Genomic DNA, 19,754 nt, shown 5'->3' on the forward strand with positions numbered 1-19,754 from the left:
AGAATACCTTGATATGGCACCTTAAGACTCCACCAAAACCTTAGAGGAATAGATAATCTTTCCAGGAGCAGGAACGGACGGGCAGGGCTGACACGGGTCTGCCTGCTGACCCGGTGGTGGTGGTGGTGGTGTTGTCTAACACTGATTGTTGAAAAGATGCTGTGGACACTCAGAGAAGATCAGCCCAATTGTTTCTTCCTCGGATGAAACTTTTCACATCCTGGGCTGTTGCAGTGTGTCTGCTATTGTGTGCCAGTTACCCATAACAGCTGTGGATTACAGTAGTGCCGGGGTAGAGGAGTGGTGAAAAGGATTACGACATTGTCAAGAATCTCTCTTCTGGCTTGATGTTGCCTTGTCACTGAAACCATGGGAGCGAACTTTCCCGTGGTAAGAATTCCTTGTCACTCCTCAAATTTAAAGAAATCCCTTAGTAGGGAAAACAAAACAGCATTGAGTAATCTCTACATTAGGGAGCTTGCCCTCTCTTCACTTACAGAAACTAACCAGATCTGATTGTGTAACACCCTTTTCCACTCCTGCTTGCCATTTCGTCTTCTGCGTGCTCCTCTGTTTGTGCTGCTTATAAGGTAGTGGGTGGGTAGTGAAACTGAAAATTGGCACAGTGCTGACTCTCCTTTTGGTCTGCTTGCCTGGCTGGGAGATGAGCCCTGCGTACAGTGTTGAAGCCATTCTGAAAGCCTTCTTTGTTGAAATGTCCAGGTTTCTACTGCTGTGTTGTCCATCACCGCAAAAGCCAAGAAGAAGGAGAAGGAGAAGGAGAAAGAGAAAGAGAAAAAGGAAGAAGAGAAAATGGAAGTGGTGGGTATAAGCCATAAATATCAAAATGTCCTCCAGCGAGTTTTGTTTGGGGGGCTGTGTATCACATGAACACTGGCTCCTATACACATCTCTGTTCCCATCATCACCTGCATTACCGTAGTTTCTCAGAACCGTGTTAACATGATTCAATATATTGAGTAACTTATCCAGGCACAAGGTTCTTGTGGGGCTGTGGAAGACATGTAATAAAATTCCTGTTCTTTGGTGCACCACTGGTGACTTTTTAACCATCTTTCTTATAACAGTTGCTTGGAGGTGACTGCTATAGGTAACAGAGTAACAGCCGTGTTAGTCTGTATCCGCAAAAAGAAAAGGGTACTTGTGGCACCTTAAATTTGTTGGTCTCTAAGGTGCCACAAGTACTCCTTTTCTTTTTGCTATAGGTAAGGTTCCCAAGCTAGTTAAATTCTAACCCACTGTTTTCACACCCCCATTACATTCTGAAAATATTTATCTTTCTGCCTATAATTTTCATGCGTGCTGATCTATCAGAGGGGGGGAAATACTTTCTCCATTCTAAACCATTGTTGGACTTTATTTCTGCAGTGTGCAACCCCCCCAACCCCCCAATCCTCCAACAATAGCTGAACTTTGCGGGCAAGGTCCTCAGCTGGTGTAGATTACCATAGCTACAGTCACTTCCATGGAGCTCTGCTGACTTACCATCAGCTGACAATCTGGCCTGAGAACGTGAAACTTTATATGCAAGTCGGACACACTGAGGAGTATCTTCAGGAGCAAGTTTGTGGGAAAGGAGATGGAATTAGCTGGATTATAAACGATTGATGGAATTGATTCTGAGACGACTCAGGCAGCTAAAATTCTTAACGTAGCCTAATGAAGAACATTACTTTTGTGATATCCCAACATGCAGTTGTTGCTGCTGGAACAGTTTGTGCGTGAGAAACTGTCATATTGAAAGTCAGCAAAAACCTCCCCAAAATCTGCTTTAAAATCAGGGGTGTGAAAAGATCGCAGGTATGGGGGAGAATTGCAGATTCTGGATTTGTGGGGTGACATCATCGCTTTAGCAGCATTTCCCAAAGTTTTGTAAATTCTGTACTCTTCAAATTCCATTGTTTTTCCATTTCCAAATACCTCCCCTTACCCAGCACTATATAAATAATAAATGTTCCGATAACCCATCTTTGCAGAAAACTCCTTCCAGGTAAACAGCAGCAGTTGCTGAGATTGGGTTTCGTTTTGCCTCATTCACCTTAACGAGGTGTCTATGTCAAAGTCTGCTTGGGCCTCGCTGAGGTTATGAATTAGGGGCAGCTTCTTTATTCTGTCGAATGGAAAACAAAATGGCATGTGGAAAAACAGCAGTGTACCATCAAGGTGGCACACTTAAAATGACGTGCCTACGGCAACGTGAGCGTGACCACATTGCGTGCACACAATATACGGGACAACTTCTAACGCATTAACTTCTATTCACTTTTCAGGCTGTGTACTACTATTATCTGTGTGCAACATAGTTGCACGTGAGTTAAAGCAGCTGTTGGGATCTTTAACTTTTGTGTTTCTTGACCCTTCCAAAGCACAACTGTAACATTAACATAGTCTTTGGGTTGTATTATTCACACAGCACTGTACACTAAGCAAAACGTGCCAGGCAAATGAGCCTTCCTCCAAACAGCTCTGTGGTCTAAAATCACGTGAAAGTGAAGAAAGGCTACGGTGAGTCAGAAGGGCTCTGTGTGTGTCAGCTGTGTGGAAAGCTGACCTAGACACACTGAGTTGTCTGAGAAGGAAAAGCAACTAGACAAAGAGAGACTGCTGCCCCCTGTTGTGTTTGAGCTGACATAGGGTCCTGGCTGCATCTCTGCTTTCCCGTTTTCTCATACAGCTCATATGAGGTTTGCTGGAGTCCTTTGGAATTTGCTGCTGTTCGTGAATCTGGTACCTGAGAGGGTGCCTTCTGCTGTAACAAGGGGTGCCTGCTCTGAACGTTACATTTGGTGCCTATCACACAGCTGCTTTCTAGAAGTACCTAGTTAGTCTCTGACCTCCTCCCCGCTTGTCAAACTGTGACCAGCAGAAGGGAAAAGGTAACCCACACTCTGAAATGTTTTCATGAGGCTGCATAAATGCTTCTGTCTCAAATTGCAGCCTCTGCTGAATCCGGAATTGAGCAGAATTGTACCTGGAACCGTCTGTAAAGAGTCACCAGGATGGAGTCATTTTGGTCAAGTTGCCATGACTGCCAATGACATAAGATGTCAGTGACAGCTTTATAGCTAGGAAAATCCCACCTGCATTTGGCACCTTTTGTGTGCCAGGTTGTAACATGCAGTATGAAAAGTCCTGGGCTTTATTGAGTGGCTATTGAAAGTGGAAGTTTGCTGGGCCACTCTAACCTCTTATTTAACTCTTGTGCCCCTGGAATCTGGATTGCTCTTACAATAAGGTTCTGCTCTGGGGGAATTCAGGTGCCTTGGGTTTATATAAGTATTCACTGTGCTTTGTGGTGGGGAATTAGCCTGATTGACTCCTTTATCTTAAGAGAATGTCTCTTAAACAGGTTTTTGAGTTACTGCTCATGCTGTGTGGATCAAGTAGGAAGTTTGACCCCAGCCTCAAATGTGAGAGGATTGAAGGCTGCAGGTAAACCATGGTGGCCTTGTGTTTTGTAGGATGAGACTGAGAAGAAGGAAGAGAAAGAAAAGAAAAAGGAGCCCGAACCCAACTTCCAGCTGCTGGATAACCCAGCCAGAGTCATGCCTGCTCAGCTGAAAGTCCTCACCGTGACAGAGAGCTGCCGATATCAGCCTTTTAAACCAGTGGGTGCAACCTACCTTGTGCAAACCTAACACCCTGTTCTCACACTTGGAGAGTTCCCAGCGGACGTGCTTTGCCCTGGGATCTTGCATGTGGACAGGACAGCTGTGTGTGCTCCTGAGAACTAAAACCATAACAGCTGATGGCTGTACTGTGTTTTAGAGGCCACATGATATATCCCCATGTCTCATTTTTACTTCCTTATGTCCCTCTTCTCAATTGCTTTCACACATTTGTAGTTATTGGAAGGCAGAGCTACTCTAGGCCCTTATAATGCTCTAATGCTGCTACTTTACATTCTCTTACCCTGTGCTCTCTTCAGAGATCCTGACCCAGAAACTGATGATATGCCCATTGACACCTAATAAAAACCTCATGGGGGACTGGGGAATTGAACCATCATAAGACTGTGTAACGATTTGCAGTAACTGCAATCTGAAGCCTGGATCTGTAGCTTGTAGGGTCACCGGAGAATTGGAGTTAGCTTACCGTTACTCTCTCTCTGTCTTGCACTCCTCCATAGGTGCTAAGGTGAAAGGGCAGATGGACTGGACAGCATTCCAGTGCAAGCAATAAAGATAAAAGGTTTGGGGATGAAGATTTGTGCCAACGTTTTTGAGAAGCGGGCATGTTCAGTCTAGAATGGTCTGCAGATTTGAAACGTATGGTATAAACAGCAAGTAGGGGTCGGTTTATTCTCCTTAAGTAAGGAAAAAAAGCCAGTCAAGGGTTCTACGCTGCAGCAGGGAAAATTTTAACTTTCGCTGGAAAAAGCTGCCCTGGGGAGCTATGAAATTTCCACCAGTGGAGAACTGTCTACAGCCCCATATATCAGGGATGGCTCGGGAATAATGAAATCTGCCCGGCCACGATGCACAGCGGACTAGTGGCAGATGGACAGGAGGCTACGTCAGTCCAGTTGATTCTTTGTAGTGGTGGGAAATGGCAGTTCATAATGATTAAGGATGGCAGTGAGAAACCTCATTTGGAGTGTAACATAGGGCCTTGCAACACTCATGCCCCTTCTCCAGGAGCTGATGTTTCAAGAGTGGATGGTATGTTTCCCTTCCTCTTGTCTCCCCCAAAGCTGCTGCTGTCATTCATGGCTGGGCCTGCAAGGGCTGCTTTCCCAGTGCTAGCGGCCTGTATTCTGCCTAGAACAGAGGGCAGTGGTCTCCATTCCAAGCCAGCGTCCCTGAGGTCAGAGCTGTGAGAACTGCTATCCCACTGGTGGGCTGCAGCAGTCAAGTTTTTTAGTGTTCTCAGATACATTTAAGGGACTTGAAGCTCAGCCTAGTACATCGTGCTCACTGAGTTTAGATCTTAATATAGCTCTGAAATGTCTTCTAGATTGGGTGTCAATGCTGTGAAATTCATTATCACTTGTGCTGGGATTTTATTACTATGCAGTGGGTTGTGTGCATAGATGGTGTTTTTACTTAATAGAACAGGAGTACTTGTGGCACCTTAGAGATTAACAAATTTATTAGAGCATAAGCTTTCGTGGGCTACAGCCCTCATCATCGGATGCATAGAATGGAACATATATACATACAGATAAGTTGGAAGTTACCATACAAACTGTGAGAGGCTAATTAGTTAAGATGAGCTATTATCAGCAGGAGAAAAAAACTTTTGTAGTGATAATCAAGATGGCCCATTTAGACAGTTAACAGGAAGGTCTGAGGATACTTAACATGTGGAAATAGATTCAATATGTAATATGTAATGACCCAGCCACTCCCAGTCTCTATTCAAACCCAAGTTAACGGTATCTAGTTTGCATATTAATTCAAACTCAGCAGTTTCTCCTTGGAGTCTGTTTTTGAAGCTTTTCTGTTGCAAAATTGCCACCCTTAAATCTTTTACTGAGTGGCCAGAGAGGTTGAAATGTTCTCCTACCGGTTTTTGAATGTTATGATTCCTGATGTCAGATTTTTGTCCATTTATTCTTTTGCATAGAGACAGTCCGGTTTGGCCAATGTACATGGCAGAGGGGCATTGCTGGCACATGATGGTATATATCACATTGGTAGATGTGCAGGTGAACAAGCCCCTGATGGCGTGGCTAATGTGATCAGGTCCTATGGTGGTGTCACTTGAATAAATATGTGGACAGAGTTGGCATTGGGCTTTGTTGCAAGGATAGGTTCCTGGGTTAGTGTTTTTGTTGTGTGGTTGCTGGTGAGTATTTGCTTCAGGTTGTGGGGATGTCTGTAAGCGAGGACTGGTCTGTCTCCCAAGATCTGTGAGCGTGAGGGATCGTCCCTCAGGATAGGTTGTAAATCTTTGATGATGCGCTGGAGAGGTTTTAGTTGGGGGCTGAAGGTGACGGCTAGTGGTGTTCTGTTATTTTCTTTGTTGGGCCTGTCCTGTAGTAGGTGACTTCTGGGAACTCTTCTGGCTCTGTCAATCTGTTTCTTCACTTCCGCAGGTGGGTATTGTAGCTTTAAGAATGCTTGATAGAGATCTTGTAGGTGTTTGTCTCTGTCTGAGGGATTGGAGCAAATGTGGTTATATCTTAGAGCTTGGCTGTAGACAATGGATCATGTGGTATGTCCTGGATGGAAGCTGGAGGCATGTAGGTAAGTATAGTGGTCAGTAGGTTTCCGGTATAGGGTGGTCGTTGTGACCGTTGCTTATTAGCACAGTAGTGTCCAGGAAATGGACCGCTTGTGAGGATAGATTTGTTATTATTTATTATTATTTACTGAATAGATTTATTATTCCACTGCACCTGACCTCAAAAAAGTCCTGGTCTCTTGTTAACATGCAGAGGGAATGGCATCGGATTATGGAAATGGGAGATGGAAAAGACCTTTTACTAATAGCCCATGGGTTTGCCAGCTAGTCTGTGAAACGCTGTGGTACACTGAAAGGCTAATGAACACATTGTCAGGCTGCAAATGGACTGAGTCAAATTCTGCTGGCTTTTGTTATTGTGCAAGAAATGGATGAACATGGGGCCTACTCTGTTTCGTAATTGTGTGTGAGAGCGTGCACCCTGGCAATGAATACCCTGCCCAGAAAATCAGTTCTTGTTTTTAATACACTTGCGTTCACTGGTATTTCATCAGCACGTGGAAGCTTTGAGAACAGCTTCTTTCACACAGCTGGGAAGGGGTGGTTCTGTCCCAGATCTCTAAGACGAGGAGGTGGCCCAATTGACCTCCCAGCCTGGACAGAGCTGCTGCCCAGCCCAGTACGAGCTCAGTTCTGCAATTGAAATGTTCATATGCGCACAGTCGTCAGCCCTAAACTCAGCTGACGTGTGCAGTTGTGTGTTTTGTCTGCTCCTGGGGAAGAGAAGCCCTGGGCCTGACGCAGCATGGGAGTAAAGACGTGGCTGCCCTTCAGAAGGGAAATGTGCGGGAAGAAGCACTGCAGCCTGGCGAGGGGCAGCGCGGTGTCTCAGTCAGAGAGTGGTGGAGCCCTGAGGACAGCGGTGGCCCGAAGCCTCACTGGGGAGCCAAGCCACCCCCAGTACAAAGGCAGTCAGTGAGTGGAGTATCCGCTCTGTCTCCGAGTGGTTTCCTGAAAGAACAGAGCAGTGTGTGTCTTGCCATGATGGAACAGTGGGACCAAGGTGGCTTCCCAGCGTCGACACAGAGTGCTGGTTTTTAAAGTTTCTGCTGGTGGGGCCCCTTCGTAAAAGGTCACTTTGAGATGCCGATTATACCCTGGAATTCAAATGTGTGGAAGGCTATAATTCCAGCCAGGCCTCGACACAGTGTCCATGTTTCCGTACCTCTGCAGGCAGCCGCTAGCTTTGGCAAGTTGTATGTTTTGTGCTTCATTCTTCTTTTGTCTTACGAGGTTCTGCTAATGGAATTCTCAGTCAATGGACGCTGATGATCAGATTTGGCTCTGCTTCTGAGAGTCTCTGGGGAGGGGTTGAGCCAAGATCTGACTCTGGTTTGTCTTGCAAAGACTGAATCTCATGAAACAGTTGGTGTGTTTTGATTTTTAAAGCTGTATGGAAAGTGCCAGATTATAGTCACTACATAAATCCACAGATCCAGATGTCACCTTCAAGCAAGCTGAGAGATAGATAATGGAAGAGCAGAGGTAGCTTAGAATGGCCGTTTATTTCATTAACATACAGTGTAGCCAACAGGGTGGCACCTAGACACAATAAACTCCCAGTTATAACTCAGGTTTCAAAGTAGCAGCCGTGTTAGTCTGTATTCGCAAAAAGGAGTGCTTGTGGCACCTTAGAGACTAACCAATTTATTTGAGCATAAGCTTTCGTGAGCGACAGCTCACTTCATCAGATGCATTCAGTGGAAAATACAGTGGGGAGATTTATATACAAAGAGAACATGAAACAATGGGTGTTACCATACACACTGTAACCAGAGTGATCACTTAAGGTGAGCTATTACCAGAAGGAGAGCTGGGGGACGACCATTTTGTAGTGATAATCAAGGTGGGCCATTTCCAGCAGTTGACAAGAACGTCTGAGGAACAGTGGGTGGGGGTGGGGGGGATAAACATGGGGAAATAGTTTTACTTTGTGTAATGACCCATCCACTCCCAGTCTCTATTCAAGCCTAAGTTAATTGTAATCAGTTTGCAAATTAATTCCAATTCAGCAGGCTCTCATTGGAGTCTGTTTTTGAAGTTTTTTTTGTTGAAGTATTGCCACTTTTAGGTCTGTAATCGAGTGACTAGAGAGATTGAAGTATTCTCCAACTGGTTTTTGAATGTTATAATTCTTGACGTCTGATTTGTGTCCCTTTATTCTTTTACGTAGAGACTGTCCAGTTTGACCAATGTACATGGCAGAGGGGCATTGCTGGCACATGATGGCATATATCACGGTGGATGTGCAGGTGAACGGGCCTCTGATAGTGTGGCTGATGTGATTAGGCCCTATGATGGTGTCCCCTGAATAGATATGTGGGCACAATTGGCAACAGGCTTTGTTGCAAGGATAGGTTCCTGGGTTAGTGGTTCTGTGGTGTGGTGTGTGGTTGCTGGTGAGTATTTGCTTCAGTTGGGGGGCTGTCTGTAAGCAAGGACTGGCCTGTCTCCCAAGATTTGTGAGTGTGTTGGGTCATCCTTCAGGATAGGTTGTAGATCCTTGATAATGCGTTGGAGAGGTTTTAGTTGGGGGCTGAAGGTGACGGCTAGTGGCGTTCTGTTGTTTTCTTTGTTGGGCCTGTCCTGTAGTAGGTGACTTCTGGGTACTCTTCTGGCTCTGTCAATCTGGTTCTTCACTTCAGCAGATGGGTATTATAGTTGTAAGAACGCGTGATAGAGGTGGGCCATTTCCAGCACAAATCCAGGTTTCCCCCCCCCCCCACACACACACAAACCCACTCTCCTGTTAGTAATAGCTTATCTAAAGTGATCACTCTCCTTACAATGTGTATGAGAAAACCTGGATTTGTGCTGGAAATGGCCCATCTTGATTATCATACACATTGTAAGGAGAGTGATCACTTTACATAAGCTATTACCAGCAGGAGAGTGGGGTGGGGGGAGAGAAAACCTTTTGTAGTGATAAACACCCATTTTTTCATGATTTGTCTGTATAAAAACAAACATCTTCTGTATTTTCCACTGCATGCATCCAATGAGGTGAGCTGTAGCTCACGAAAGCTCATGCTCAAATAAATCGGTTAGTCTCTAAGGTGCCACAAGTCGTCCTGTTCTTTTTACCTAGAAAGTGAGGCACTCCAAGGTAGCAAAGTCCCAAACCACAGAGGGGCACAACACCGTGACATTATCCAGAAGCATATGCTATATGCATGTCCATAGATCCATAGGCACGGTCACTTATTCCATTCCCCTTGTTATGAGGCTAGAATGTGAATGACTGGATGCCTCTATTCAGAGTGTTTCAGTAACTCATAAACACACTGGCCGTAAAGCCTACTAGCTTCCAATTTGATTCATAAACATTTGAGACAATCTAAAGCTTCCAAGTGCCGCATTTTAATAAATCAATGTATTTAACCCTTCCCTCCTGTCCCTTTACATTTTGTCTGCCCCTGGTGGTGTGACACTGGTATGTACAATGGGAGAATACTTTGCTTTCATTGTAACAAACCACGGAAAGCTGTTTTCACCCCTTGCTTTGAGTGGAGCATTCACACTGATGGGGTGATTGTAACCCAGGGGACTTGGGGTCCTGTTTCTGTCCTAGGTCAAGGACAATCCTACACGAGACAGAGGTATTCTTGAATGTCTCTAGCCACTGACACATTCTCTGCACTTGGCTTCTAGCTTTCCATTGGTGGCATCATCATTCTGAAGGACACCAGTGCAGATATGGAGGAGCTGGTGGAACCAGTGGCAGCCCATGGCCCGAAGATTGAGGAAGAGGAGCAAGAACCTGAACCACCAGAGCCTTTTGAGTACATTGATGACTAGGATCCTGAGGTATGGTGCAGTTCTCTAGCTCCTCCATTAATGGGTAGAGTAAAAACTCCATCCATCAGAGGACCCAGTGTTTAAACGTTTTGCTCTTTTTTTTTTAAGGGGTCGTGTGGTTTTGTGTCGATGGAAGTACATTGTGCTGATTTTTTCACAATGGCAGTTTTAGCTGAAAGGGAAAGGCTCCCTCTCTCCAACCTTAGTCTTCTTGTCCCAGCAGTACAGGCTTGTGCACAGAGAGGGATACGAGCCACAATCTCAGCTTCTGTGACCGTATCCCTGAACTAAACGGAGTGAGCCAAAGTCCACCTACTCCAGGCATTACATTATCTAACTGCAGGCTCCTTCATAAATAGCATGGGACGTGTGGAACTGAGCTGACATGCTGGTTTGCTGATGAAAATCAGAATCCAGTTGCCTTGTTTCTGATTGTAGGGTTAAAAATGCGCATGGATTAGTGGTCAGTCGGGATACCTCGTTTCTTGCCAACAACTGGGTGTGTCACGAACACTGGGGCTTCAGTACCAGACCCAGAGGGTCTTAGCTGCTTGTAGGAGCATACAAATGTGGGCTCTTTTGGGACTGGGCAGAAGATGGCCTCAGCTAATGTTTTTACCTTTCTGGTCTCCGTCTCCAGGACAAGCTCTGCTAAAGAAGATGCTTTGTCTGATATTGGAAACACACAAGGAAATTCCTATGGAGACCTGCCATTCAATGCATGCAGCATCACCTCTGCGCTGACCTGATGCTGATGGTCTGTGGTTTGAGTGCAGAAGAGATATATGCCGTTTAGTGTACTCTTTCACAAAACTTTGTTTTCAAATGAATATATTAAAACCTCTTGATGGAAAACTTGCTTTTGTTTTGACGTCCCAGTTTATCTAAAGGAGGGGAAGATTCATCAGCCTCCCAGCACTTGAATGTACAGGCTCTGAGTCATCCTCTGACTCCCTCTTCTTCCTATATTAGGTGGGTTTCCTCTTATAGGTGTGCCCGGCTGTATCCAGTGCTGCTGGCAGGCCTTAACCTATGGTAGACTAGAACAATAAGGATGCCTTTTAAAAATGACCCATGCACATTGCTCCTTTTTTTTATGCTTGTTTATGCCAAGGGATGCCAGTAAACCCAGGCTGATTCAGCCCTGGCGCTAATCCGACGGACTGATTTTGTTTGTTTGCCCTGCTCCCCAGCATCTGCCCAGAGGCATTGGCAAAGTTGACCCTCATTGATTTAAGAACAGCAGTAATCTTTACACCGGTCATCCAGGTACAAGGATAGATCTCTGCTGGTCTCCTTGGTGTGCTACAAAGGTGCTGAGCACCCGTGTTGGAAAAAGAAAATTAGTAGCTTCAAAATGCACTTTTTTGTTTACACCCCAGCAAACCCTTGTTTTGTGTGCCTTGATTCTTTTCTCCCAATATGGAAATGTAGCTGGTTTAGTCAGTCGGCTAAAAGTGCATTCTGGAATTAGACAGGATGAGTCCAGACATGCAAGTTCCTACGCTGAAGAGTGAATCATTGGCCAAGGACAAATTTATGGCTGGGAGCATGGAATTTGCCTCAGTCAGAAAGAATGAATGCAACTCTTCCATTCACTGTCTAAATTGCTAGGGCTTCACCTCTTGTGCCCTAGCAGTGATGCTTTGGGTTGCGTCACACTCAAGTCAGAGAACCTCAGATGTGGCCAACTGTAAAACAGCCTCTTGTCTAAGGTGCATCACTTTAAACAACCAGCCCTTAAACCTGACAAGTTTTTAATTAAGTGTATCGCATCCAAGAAAGAATATTGTCCCACGTGAACTTAATGAAAAAATCATTTGCATCATAGCTAGGTCTGTAAAATATCCAAGACCAATCTTCCATGTATCTCGTTTATTCCAGCAAGACGTTTATTAATTTCTACATTAATAGACCAGTTGGCCAACTTTCTCTGCAGAATTTACGTGTCCGTTTGGTAGAGGTATGTAAAATACACCTTACAAGGTGTTGAGCAGAAAAGTAGCATCTGTCCATCCAAGACTTTAATCAGGATTCACCAAAGCTAAAAGCATCATTCCTTAAATCTGTGCTGGTCCTGACCCAGGGTTCTTTTAAGAACGTGATTCAGATACATTTTTTTTTTCATAGAGTAGAATTGGAGATAAGCATGAAGGGGCTTTTTACAGTCTATGTCGGGGTAGTCAAGAGGCGGGCTGCAGGCCAAATCTGGACTGCCAGATACTTTTGGACAAACCCAGAAATCTTTTTATTTACTGCTGCTTCTTATTTTATTTTTATTTATTTATCATCATTATTTTTTATTATTTTTCTCTGGAGTATGGAGCTTGACTATACTTTGACCAAGAAATTTGGGCCTTGACACAAAATAGACTATCATTGGTCTATGTAAAACATTATTGTACATAAAAGAATAGAATCAAAGGGATAGCCCCTGCACAAACTATTAGAATCCAAAGCCCAGCACAGGTGTAATGGTACAAGAAATAAAGGAAGAGAATAACACTGTGAATGGTTGAATGAGTAATGGAGAGGCTGGCACAGTGTAAACAGCAAAATGAGGCTTTGCAGAGCTCAGGGGAGAGGCAGCCTATGAAAGGGTACCGGTTTTTATTAGTGTATATTTTTTATTAGGCTTCTCAGCGTAGTATTTGAAGCAGCTCACAAATAGCACTTTTCATCTTTAGATCTCAAAGTGCTTTACAAAGGAGATCAGTATCAGTATCCCTGTTATACAGATGGGGAAACTGAGGCACAGAGCGGGGAAGTTACTTCCCCAAGGTCACCCTGCAGGCCAGTGACAGAACTAGGAATTGAATTCCTGAAGCCCTATGCACCAGGCTATATTGCCTCCCTTTATGGCTTTAGTCTCACAGTGAACCTCACCCATGTGAGATAGGGAAGTGGTGTCTCCATTTTACAGATACAAAAATTAAGGCACCAGAAGGAAAAGTGACTTTTCTAAGGTCACTCACGATGTATGTGGCAGATCAGGAAGAGAGCCCAATATTCTGATTTCCTGTCCTTTAGCCATAAATAAGGCTACATTTATGTTACGGAGGGTCATGGAATCCGTGACTTCCAGAGACCTCTGTGACATTCTCTGTTTCTGCCCCAGGGGCTGCAGGACTCTGGAGCTGGCAACCAGCGGAGCCCTGACAGGGTTCCGGCGACAGGGGGCCCCCTGAAAGGTTCCAGAGACAGGTGACAGACTCTTGAGGGGGCCCTCCTCAGGGTTCCAGCGAGGGGCCAGAGCCTCGTGCCGGGGGAGGGAGACGCCTCGGGTGAGCGGCTGGGTGTGTCCCACTTTCTCTTTGGGAAATACGGTCACCCTGTAGCGCCCAGCTGCCCTGGGCAAAGGGGGGGCCCCACTGCAGCTTCCAGCTGCTGCGGACGGACTGGGATCCCCACAGCTCCCAGCTACCACGGTGGTGGGGAAACCATGGAGCCGCAGTAGTAAAAGTCACAGAGAAGTCACATCTTCTGTGAATTTTTTTTTACTGATTTCCTGTGACCTGTCCATGGCTTTTGCTAAACATAACCATGACAAAATCTTAGCCTTAACCATAAGACCATCCTTCCTCTCCATATCAGCAACTTCACACAGTCAGTATTGCCTATGTTTTAGGCAATCTTTCCATCCATCCATCATCTAGTTTGCGAAATGGAAAGATGAGTTATTCTTTGGCAATTATGTGAGGCAGATGTGGTTTGGAAGAAGATATGAGAGGAGGCAGAGAAAAATACCATGCTGATAAGCACATTAGGAGAAGCATGAATTTCTCAGAAGGCAGCTTATAGAACTGAAGAATTATTCACTGCTGCATCTCTATTCTTTGCCCTTAGCAGTGCTTTGCATTTACTGGTTTAAATCCTCTACTGCAGGCAATGCTCATGCAAAATCAGGTGTCCATCCAACATGCTATAGTCTCAAAGTTTCTTTGGGCTTGTCTACGTGAACAATTAGTCTGTGGCAAGCTGGGGTGTCAATCTATTTGGCACTAGCCTGCTGCGGACTAACTGTCTGCATGGACCCTGCTGACACATGTTACCAGTTTAATGTGCTTTGATTGACTCCTGTTTCAAAGAGCACTGGATCAAAGCACATGAATGAACTGTTAAGGTGCGTCAGCAGGGTCCACACAACAATTAGTCTGTAACAGGCTTCTGTGGGGTAGACTCACGTCCCAGCTTGCTGGGAAGTAAATGTTTGCGTAGACAAGCCCTTTGTTGCACTGTTACCTATGGCTTCAACCACTCCAGACGATGGTGGGGCTGGAAGCTGCTGCAAACTCTTCCCTTTGCCTGACCAGACTTCTAGTGGGCAGACATTCCAAGAAGAAAGGAATGATTGTGAAGGTGTTAGAGTTTTGCTGTTCTGGGTTCACCATGTCCAGGACCTGAAGAGGAGGAGACGAGGGAAAGGGTATCAGTCACAACCAGCCAGAACGTAGCGTGTAGGTGACAGTACCACACACTGGTGGCCCATGGTAGGTACTTTTGGAGAGTGCATATTGGTAGGTGATCTGAAAGACCTTGCTGATGCTTTATAGGGACAAATGGTCCCCACCATATCCACTAGCTTGGCCTGAAGCTCTTTAACTGAGAAACTGAGTAGAGGAATGTCGTATTAACTTCCCTGCTCATTCCCTGGGAGTTGATTCTCAGTCTAGCTCCGGACTGAATCTGCGCAAGCAAAGCAGTTCACAATGAGCTACTTTGCACACCGGTTTCCCCTCGCAAACCCTTCAGGTTGATTTTTGTGTAGGGCGCAGTCAAGATGACCCGATTACACTTCACAGAGCTCTCAGTACAAATGTTATTCCTTCCTCTTCCCTTGACCTCACTCCTCCCTTAGACAATGTTATCTTCTGGCATTTCCCTTGACACATGCAACATTCAAAAGCCTCAGATGATCTCATGCTTGGGACTGATAGGAGACTTGAAGGTGGAGTTCTAACGGTCTCCTATTCCAAGAGGTTAAAGGAATGAGTAATTAGATTCCTCTCCAATTAGTTGCTTAAAGCTCTTCAGTGGAGTCTTCAGTAGCAGTTGTCAGACTCCTGATTGGAAAGGAAGTCTGTTCCTTGACTTCAGCAAAGCTCTAGAGACGGTCTCCCACAGTATTCTTGCCAGCAAGTTAAAGTAGTATGGGCTGGATGAATGGACTATCAGGTGGATAGAAACCTGGCTAGATCATCGGGCTCAACGGGTAGTGATCGATGGCTCCATAACTAGTTGGCAGCCGGTATCAAGCGGAGTGCCCCAAGGGTCAGTCCAACACCTTCATTAATCTGGAGGATGGCATGGATTGCACCCTCGGCAAGTTTGCAGATGACACTAAACTGGGAGGAGTGGTAGATATGCTGGAGGGTAGGGATAGAATACAGAGGGATATAAACAAATTAGAGGATTGGGCCAAAAGAAATCTGACGAGGTTCAACAAGGACAAGTGCAGAGTCCTGCACTTAGGACGGAAGAATCCCATGAGCTGCTACAGACTAGGGACCGAGCGGCTAGGCAGCAGTTCTGCAGAAAAGGACCTAGGGGTTACAGTGGACGAGAAGCTGGATATGAGTGAACAGTGTGCCCTTGTTGCCAAGAAGGTCAATGGCATTTTGGGATGTATAAGTAGGGGCATAGCCAGCAGAACAAGGGACGTGATCATTCCCCTCTATTCGACATTGGTGAGGCCTCATCTGGAGTACTGTGTCCAGTTTTGGGCCCCACACTACAAGAAGGATGTGGAAAAATTGGAAAGAGTCCAGCAGAGGGCAACAAAAATGATTAGGGGGCTGGAGCACATGATTTATGGGGAGAGGCTGAGGGAACTGGGATTATTTAGTCTGCAGAAGAGAAGAATGAGGGGGGATTTGATAGCTGCTTTCAACTACCAGAAAGGGGGTTCCAAAGAGGATGGATCTAAACTGTTGTCAGTGGTAGCAGATGACGGAACGAGGAGTAATGGTCTCAAGTTGCAGTGGGGGAGATTTAGGTTGGATATTAGGAAAAACTTTTTCACTAGGAGGGTGGTGAAGCACTGGAATGCGTCACCTAGGGAGGTGGTGGAATCTCCTTCCTTAGAGGTTTTTAAGGTCAGGCTTGACGAAGCCCTGGCGGGGATGATTTAGTTGGGGATTAGGTCCTGCTTTAAGCAGGAGGTTGGACTAGATGATCTCCTGAAGTCCCTTCCAACCCTGATATTCTATGATTCTATGAAGAGTCTTTATGAATGGGACCTCTGGTGTCAATATAAGCATTAAGATTTAGCATTCATCTGGTTCTTTGTATTATCAGTACACTGAGCAAGCATCGGTGGGAACCACGCTCTTCAAACAGTGAAGCAAAAAGTGGTGCATACAGAAAAATGTTTCCTAGCCCCTGGCTCTTCTCTTCATGATGTGTAGCTTTGTCAGAGGCAAAGAGACACTAATTAAAAGACAATCATAGAATCGTAGGACTGGAAGGGACCTCAAGAGGTCATCTAGGCCAGTCCCCTGCACTCAAGGCAGGGGTAAGTATTATCTAGACCATCTAACCTGCTCTTAAAAATCTCCAACGATGGAGATTCCACAACCTCCCTAGGCAATTTATTTCAGTGCTTAACCACCCTGACAGGAAGTTTTTCCTAATGTCCAACCTAAACCACCCTTGCTGTAATTTAATCCCATTGTTTCTTAGAGAACAATTAAAGAGAACAATTTTTCTCCCTCCTCCTTGTAGCAAGCGTTTATGTACTTGAAAACTGTTATCATGTCCCCTCTGTCTTGTCTTCTCCAAACTAAAAAAACCCAATTTTTTTCACTCTTCCCTCGTAGGTCATGTTTTCTAGACCTTTAATCTTGTTTGTTCCTTGAGGGAAAACTGGGAAGGGTGGAGAGGAGATGGAGAAACGCTGGACAAGATAAGGAGAAAGGCACTACTTTCAGGAAGAAATTGGTCAACAATGTATGCTGGCTAGATATTATGTATTATCTGCACCCTATACACGTCAGTATGCATTAAGCACAACTAGTATAGCAGTTATGTAGCCTAAATTGGCCTACGTAGACCTTTACTATAATCCTGTAAATTTATGCTAAGTATCCCATAACCCCTTGCATTGGCTGAAGTAAGACTTGGCTTAAATAGAAAAGAAAGCTGTCACAATAAGGACATATGAGTATTTTACCATAGCAGTAGGTAGAGACTTATTCTTACAGGCCAGGACTGGAATGTCCCAAAGGAAGAGGACAAGACATAATGATTGTTCTACCCTGGTACAAACCTAGAAGTTACCTTCATGGACCAGTACCTGGAATGCTAGTATCTAAAACAAAGATAAGGAAAGGAACAGAACAACACATAAAGGAACTGGGACAGACTGATGGGTTTATTTTAGTGACATGTAAAGAAATGTGTAACTTGTCAAATGATCCAGTAAATACTACCAGCTGAAATGTAACTTGGGGAACACACCTGCATAAAGTAAATGTAAAAATGCTACACATGATGGCTTCCCAGAGACTGATATCCTCTAGAACTTTCCCTTTATTCTGTTGTTATTGGCTAGGAGAAATAAACCTGACTGACCTTGGTTATTTGGTCTCTTGAATATATTTCATAACAGCATCACTAACTCGAGTCTGAATAAAAACAGAAGGATAAAGGGTAAACTCTCTCCCTTTCAGAGAAGAGGCACCAGACTTGTGGTGTGCTTCATATAACTGAATGACCACACTAGGGGTCTGGTTGGGTAGAAGTGAGATGTGGGGTCTGTGAAATGGATGATCTAGAGAAGGCAAAGCTGAGCTTCTCATTTACTCGTTTCAGGCATTCAAGCATGGTGCGCTGGCAAGTGAAAGGTGACACATTTGAAAGAGAGAAAATGAAATATTGGTGTAACTGATTAACCGGTGGAACTACCTGTCACAGGATGTTGGTGCAAACAGCTGTAAGATTCAAAGCAAGACTAGATTTTTATTTCAATAGGAAGAACATTTGTATCCGTGCGAGGTAGGATAGAAAGACAAGGGCCATCAATCCCCCTGTTCCAGGGACCAGTGATCATGAAGATGCTTCCCTCATGTATTGCATACTATATTAGGTGTGTTCTGGATGTACAGCACTGCATATTAATTTGCTGTATTCTGGAGGTTTTGAACTTCATTTGAAGCATGGCCCATTGGTCTGTTAAAGATGGCAGTCCCTGCATTTTTCTCTGAAGAATTTACGTGCTTCTGTTTCTTGGTAGGCTGAGTTCTCATTTCTTCTGTGGTTCTCCTCCTGCGCCCCCCCCCCCGCCCAATTAATTGCTACTGCTTTGCAAATTCCATTTGACAGTGGCACATCGACTAGCTTAGGTAATAATGACCGGATCTGAGATGGGTCAGGGATGTTCATGAAGGATGTTCTGTTGCTCTGACTTTGGAGAATAAAGATAATCTGGTTGCTTTTTGAGGTGCTGTCGTCATGTTGGTTCCATGAGGGCAAATTTCATGTCAGTTTCATACAGGTTCAAGGTGCTGATAAAGGTTCCTGTGGATCAGCAAAATTCTTAAGCTTATCAGGCCCCACACACACCGCTGGATGTAGGTGGCATTGGAAGAAATCGGAGAGGCTGGTTCCTGCTGGTCCAAGATATTAGGTCTCTCTGAAAGGGAAATACTGAAAACTAAACTCTCAAATGTCCACCTTAAAAGAGTTGAGCCAAACGGTCTCCTGACCAGTTGTGGCTGAACACTGAAAAGAATCTCAAAGGAGTTTCACACTTCTGTTATTCCTGTCCTGCTGGAGGAAGGGTGGACATAAGCTGACCATCCAACCAGGCAGTTGTAAGGTCTTAGCTAGAGATTGATCTAGCACTGCATCTGCAAGGAGGCTACATCTCTTTGGGATTTGCCATGATGATGATACCCTACTAAAGGATCCTAAGGTACTTTCCCAGCTATAGATACACAGTGCTGGTGAAATGTAGTCCTCTGTGAGCTAGAAAATCTGTGCTAGGCTGATCCCTTGCAGGCAGCCTGCTGGGCAAAGGTCAGGTGAGGACATGAACTTGAGTTTGACAGCACAATTGAATAAAAATGGTTATCAGCTCCAGTTCTGTAATGCTGTCTCCTAGCTCTGCTCTCCTCCATCCCTCCGCCCCATGTCCTTTCCCGTCTTGATATAATTATGATGGCGTCTACCTGCTCCGTTTCCCCTTGTTGCTTTTGCATGCACACACAGTTTTCCCTGCTCCTGTAAAAATGATTGAGCATTTTTCTACTGTTTAGTGTTCTGACTCTAATGTCAGAATGTGCGTTTTCTGCAATAAGTCTTAATTCCCAGCCCCTCGGCTCTGTGCACTAATGGGACAATCAGAGTCCAGACACCCTAAGGGGGACACAGAAGGTTTAGGCCCCAAAAATGAGTAATTGAACCAACTGATTGCATGCTGTATTGTGCTATGGAAGTATACTGAGTAAGATCTTTCATGAGAGTTTGTAATATTCTGTAGCTGATTGTCATCATGTGATATGTTGTCGATGATCCCTCGAGGTCGAGGATGATCTCTTCCACAAGTTTTATTTTGTATGGGTATTTTGGTGACTAAGGAGTCTGATCCTTGAGCCACAAACTTGTTGGCAGACATTTCAGGTGGTGATGGAAGGCAGGGTCTGGCCACAATTGCTGCACGACAGTCGTCTGTCCTTTCTTTTCTGGCATTTTTCCGTGGCCAGGACAAAGCGATTTTCCTTAGGAGTGATTGTCCCTTCTCAGAC

General features: G+C 44.9%; 1 protein-coding gene across 3 annotated transcripts in view; it reads left to right on the top strand.

The window, feature by feature from the left end:
• PSMD1 (proteasome 26S subunit, non-ATPase 1) overlaps positions 1-10,867 on the top strand; it is a 145,612-nt gene extending 134,745 nt beyond the window's left edge. For all 3 annotated transcript variants that reach the window (XM_084640172.1, XM_084640173.1, XM_084640174.1), the window contains 4 exons: positions 724-822; positions 3,483-3,629; positions 9,862-10,017; positions 10,649-10,867. In XM_084640172.1, the coding sequence (XP_084496298.1) occupies positions 724-822; positions 3,483-3,629; positions 9,862-10,008 (393 nt within the window). In that variant the 3' untranslated portion in view covers positions 10,009-10,017; positions 10,649-10,867. The remainder of the gene's footprint in view (positions 1-723; positions 823-3,482; positions 3,630-9,861; positions 10,018-10,648) is intronic.
• Positions 10,868-19,754: the final 8,887 nt, after the last annotated feature.

The sequence above is a fragment of the Lepidochelys olivacea genome, assembly GCF_965140295.1.
Source record: "Lepidochelys olivacea isolate rLepOli2 genome assembly, chromosome: 9".
Classification (NCBI taxonomy): Eukaryota; Metazoa; Chordata; order Testudines; family Cheloniidae; genus Lepidochelys; species Lepidochelys olivacea.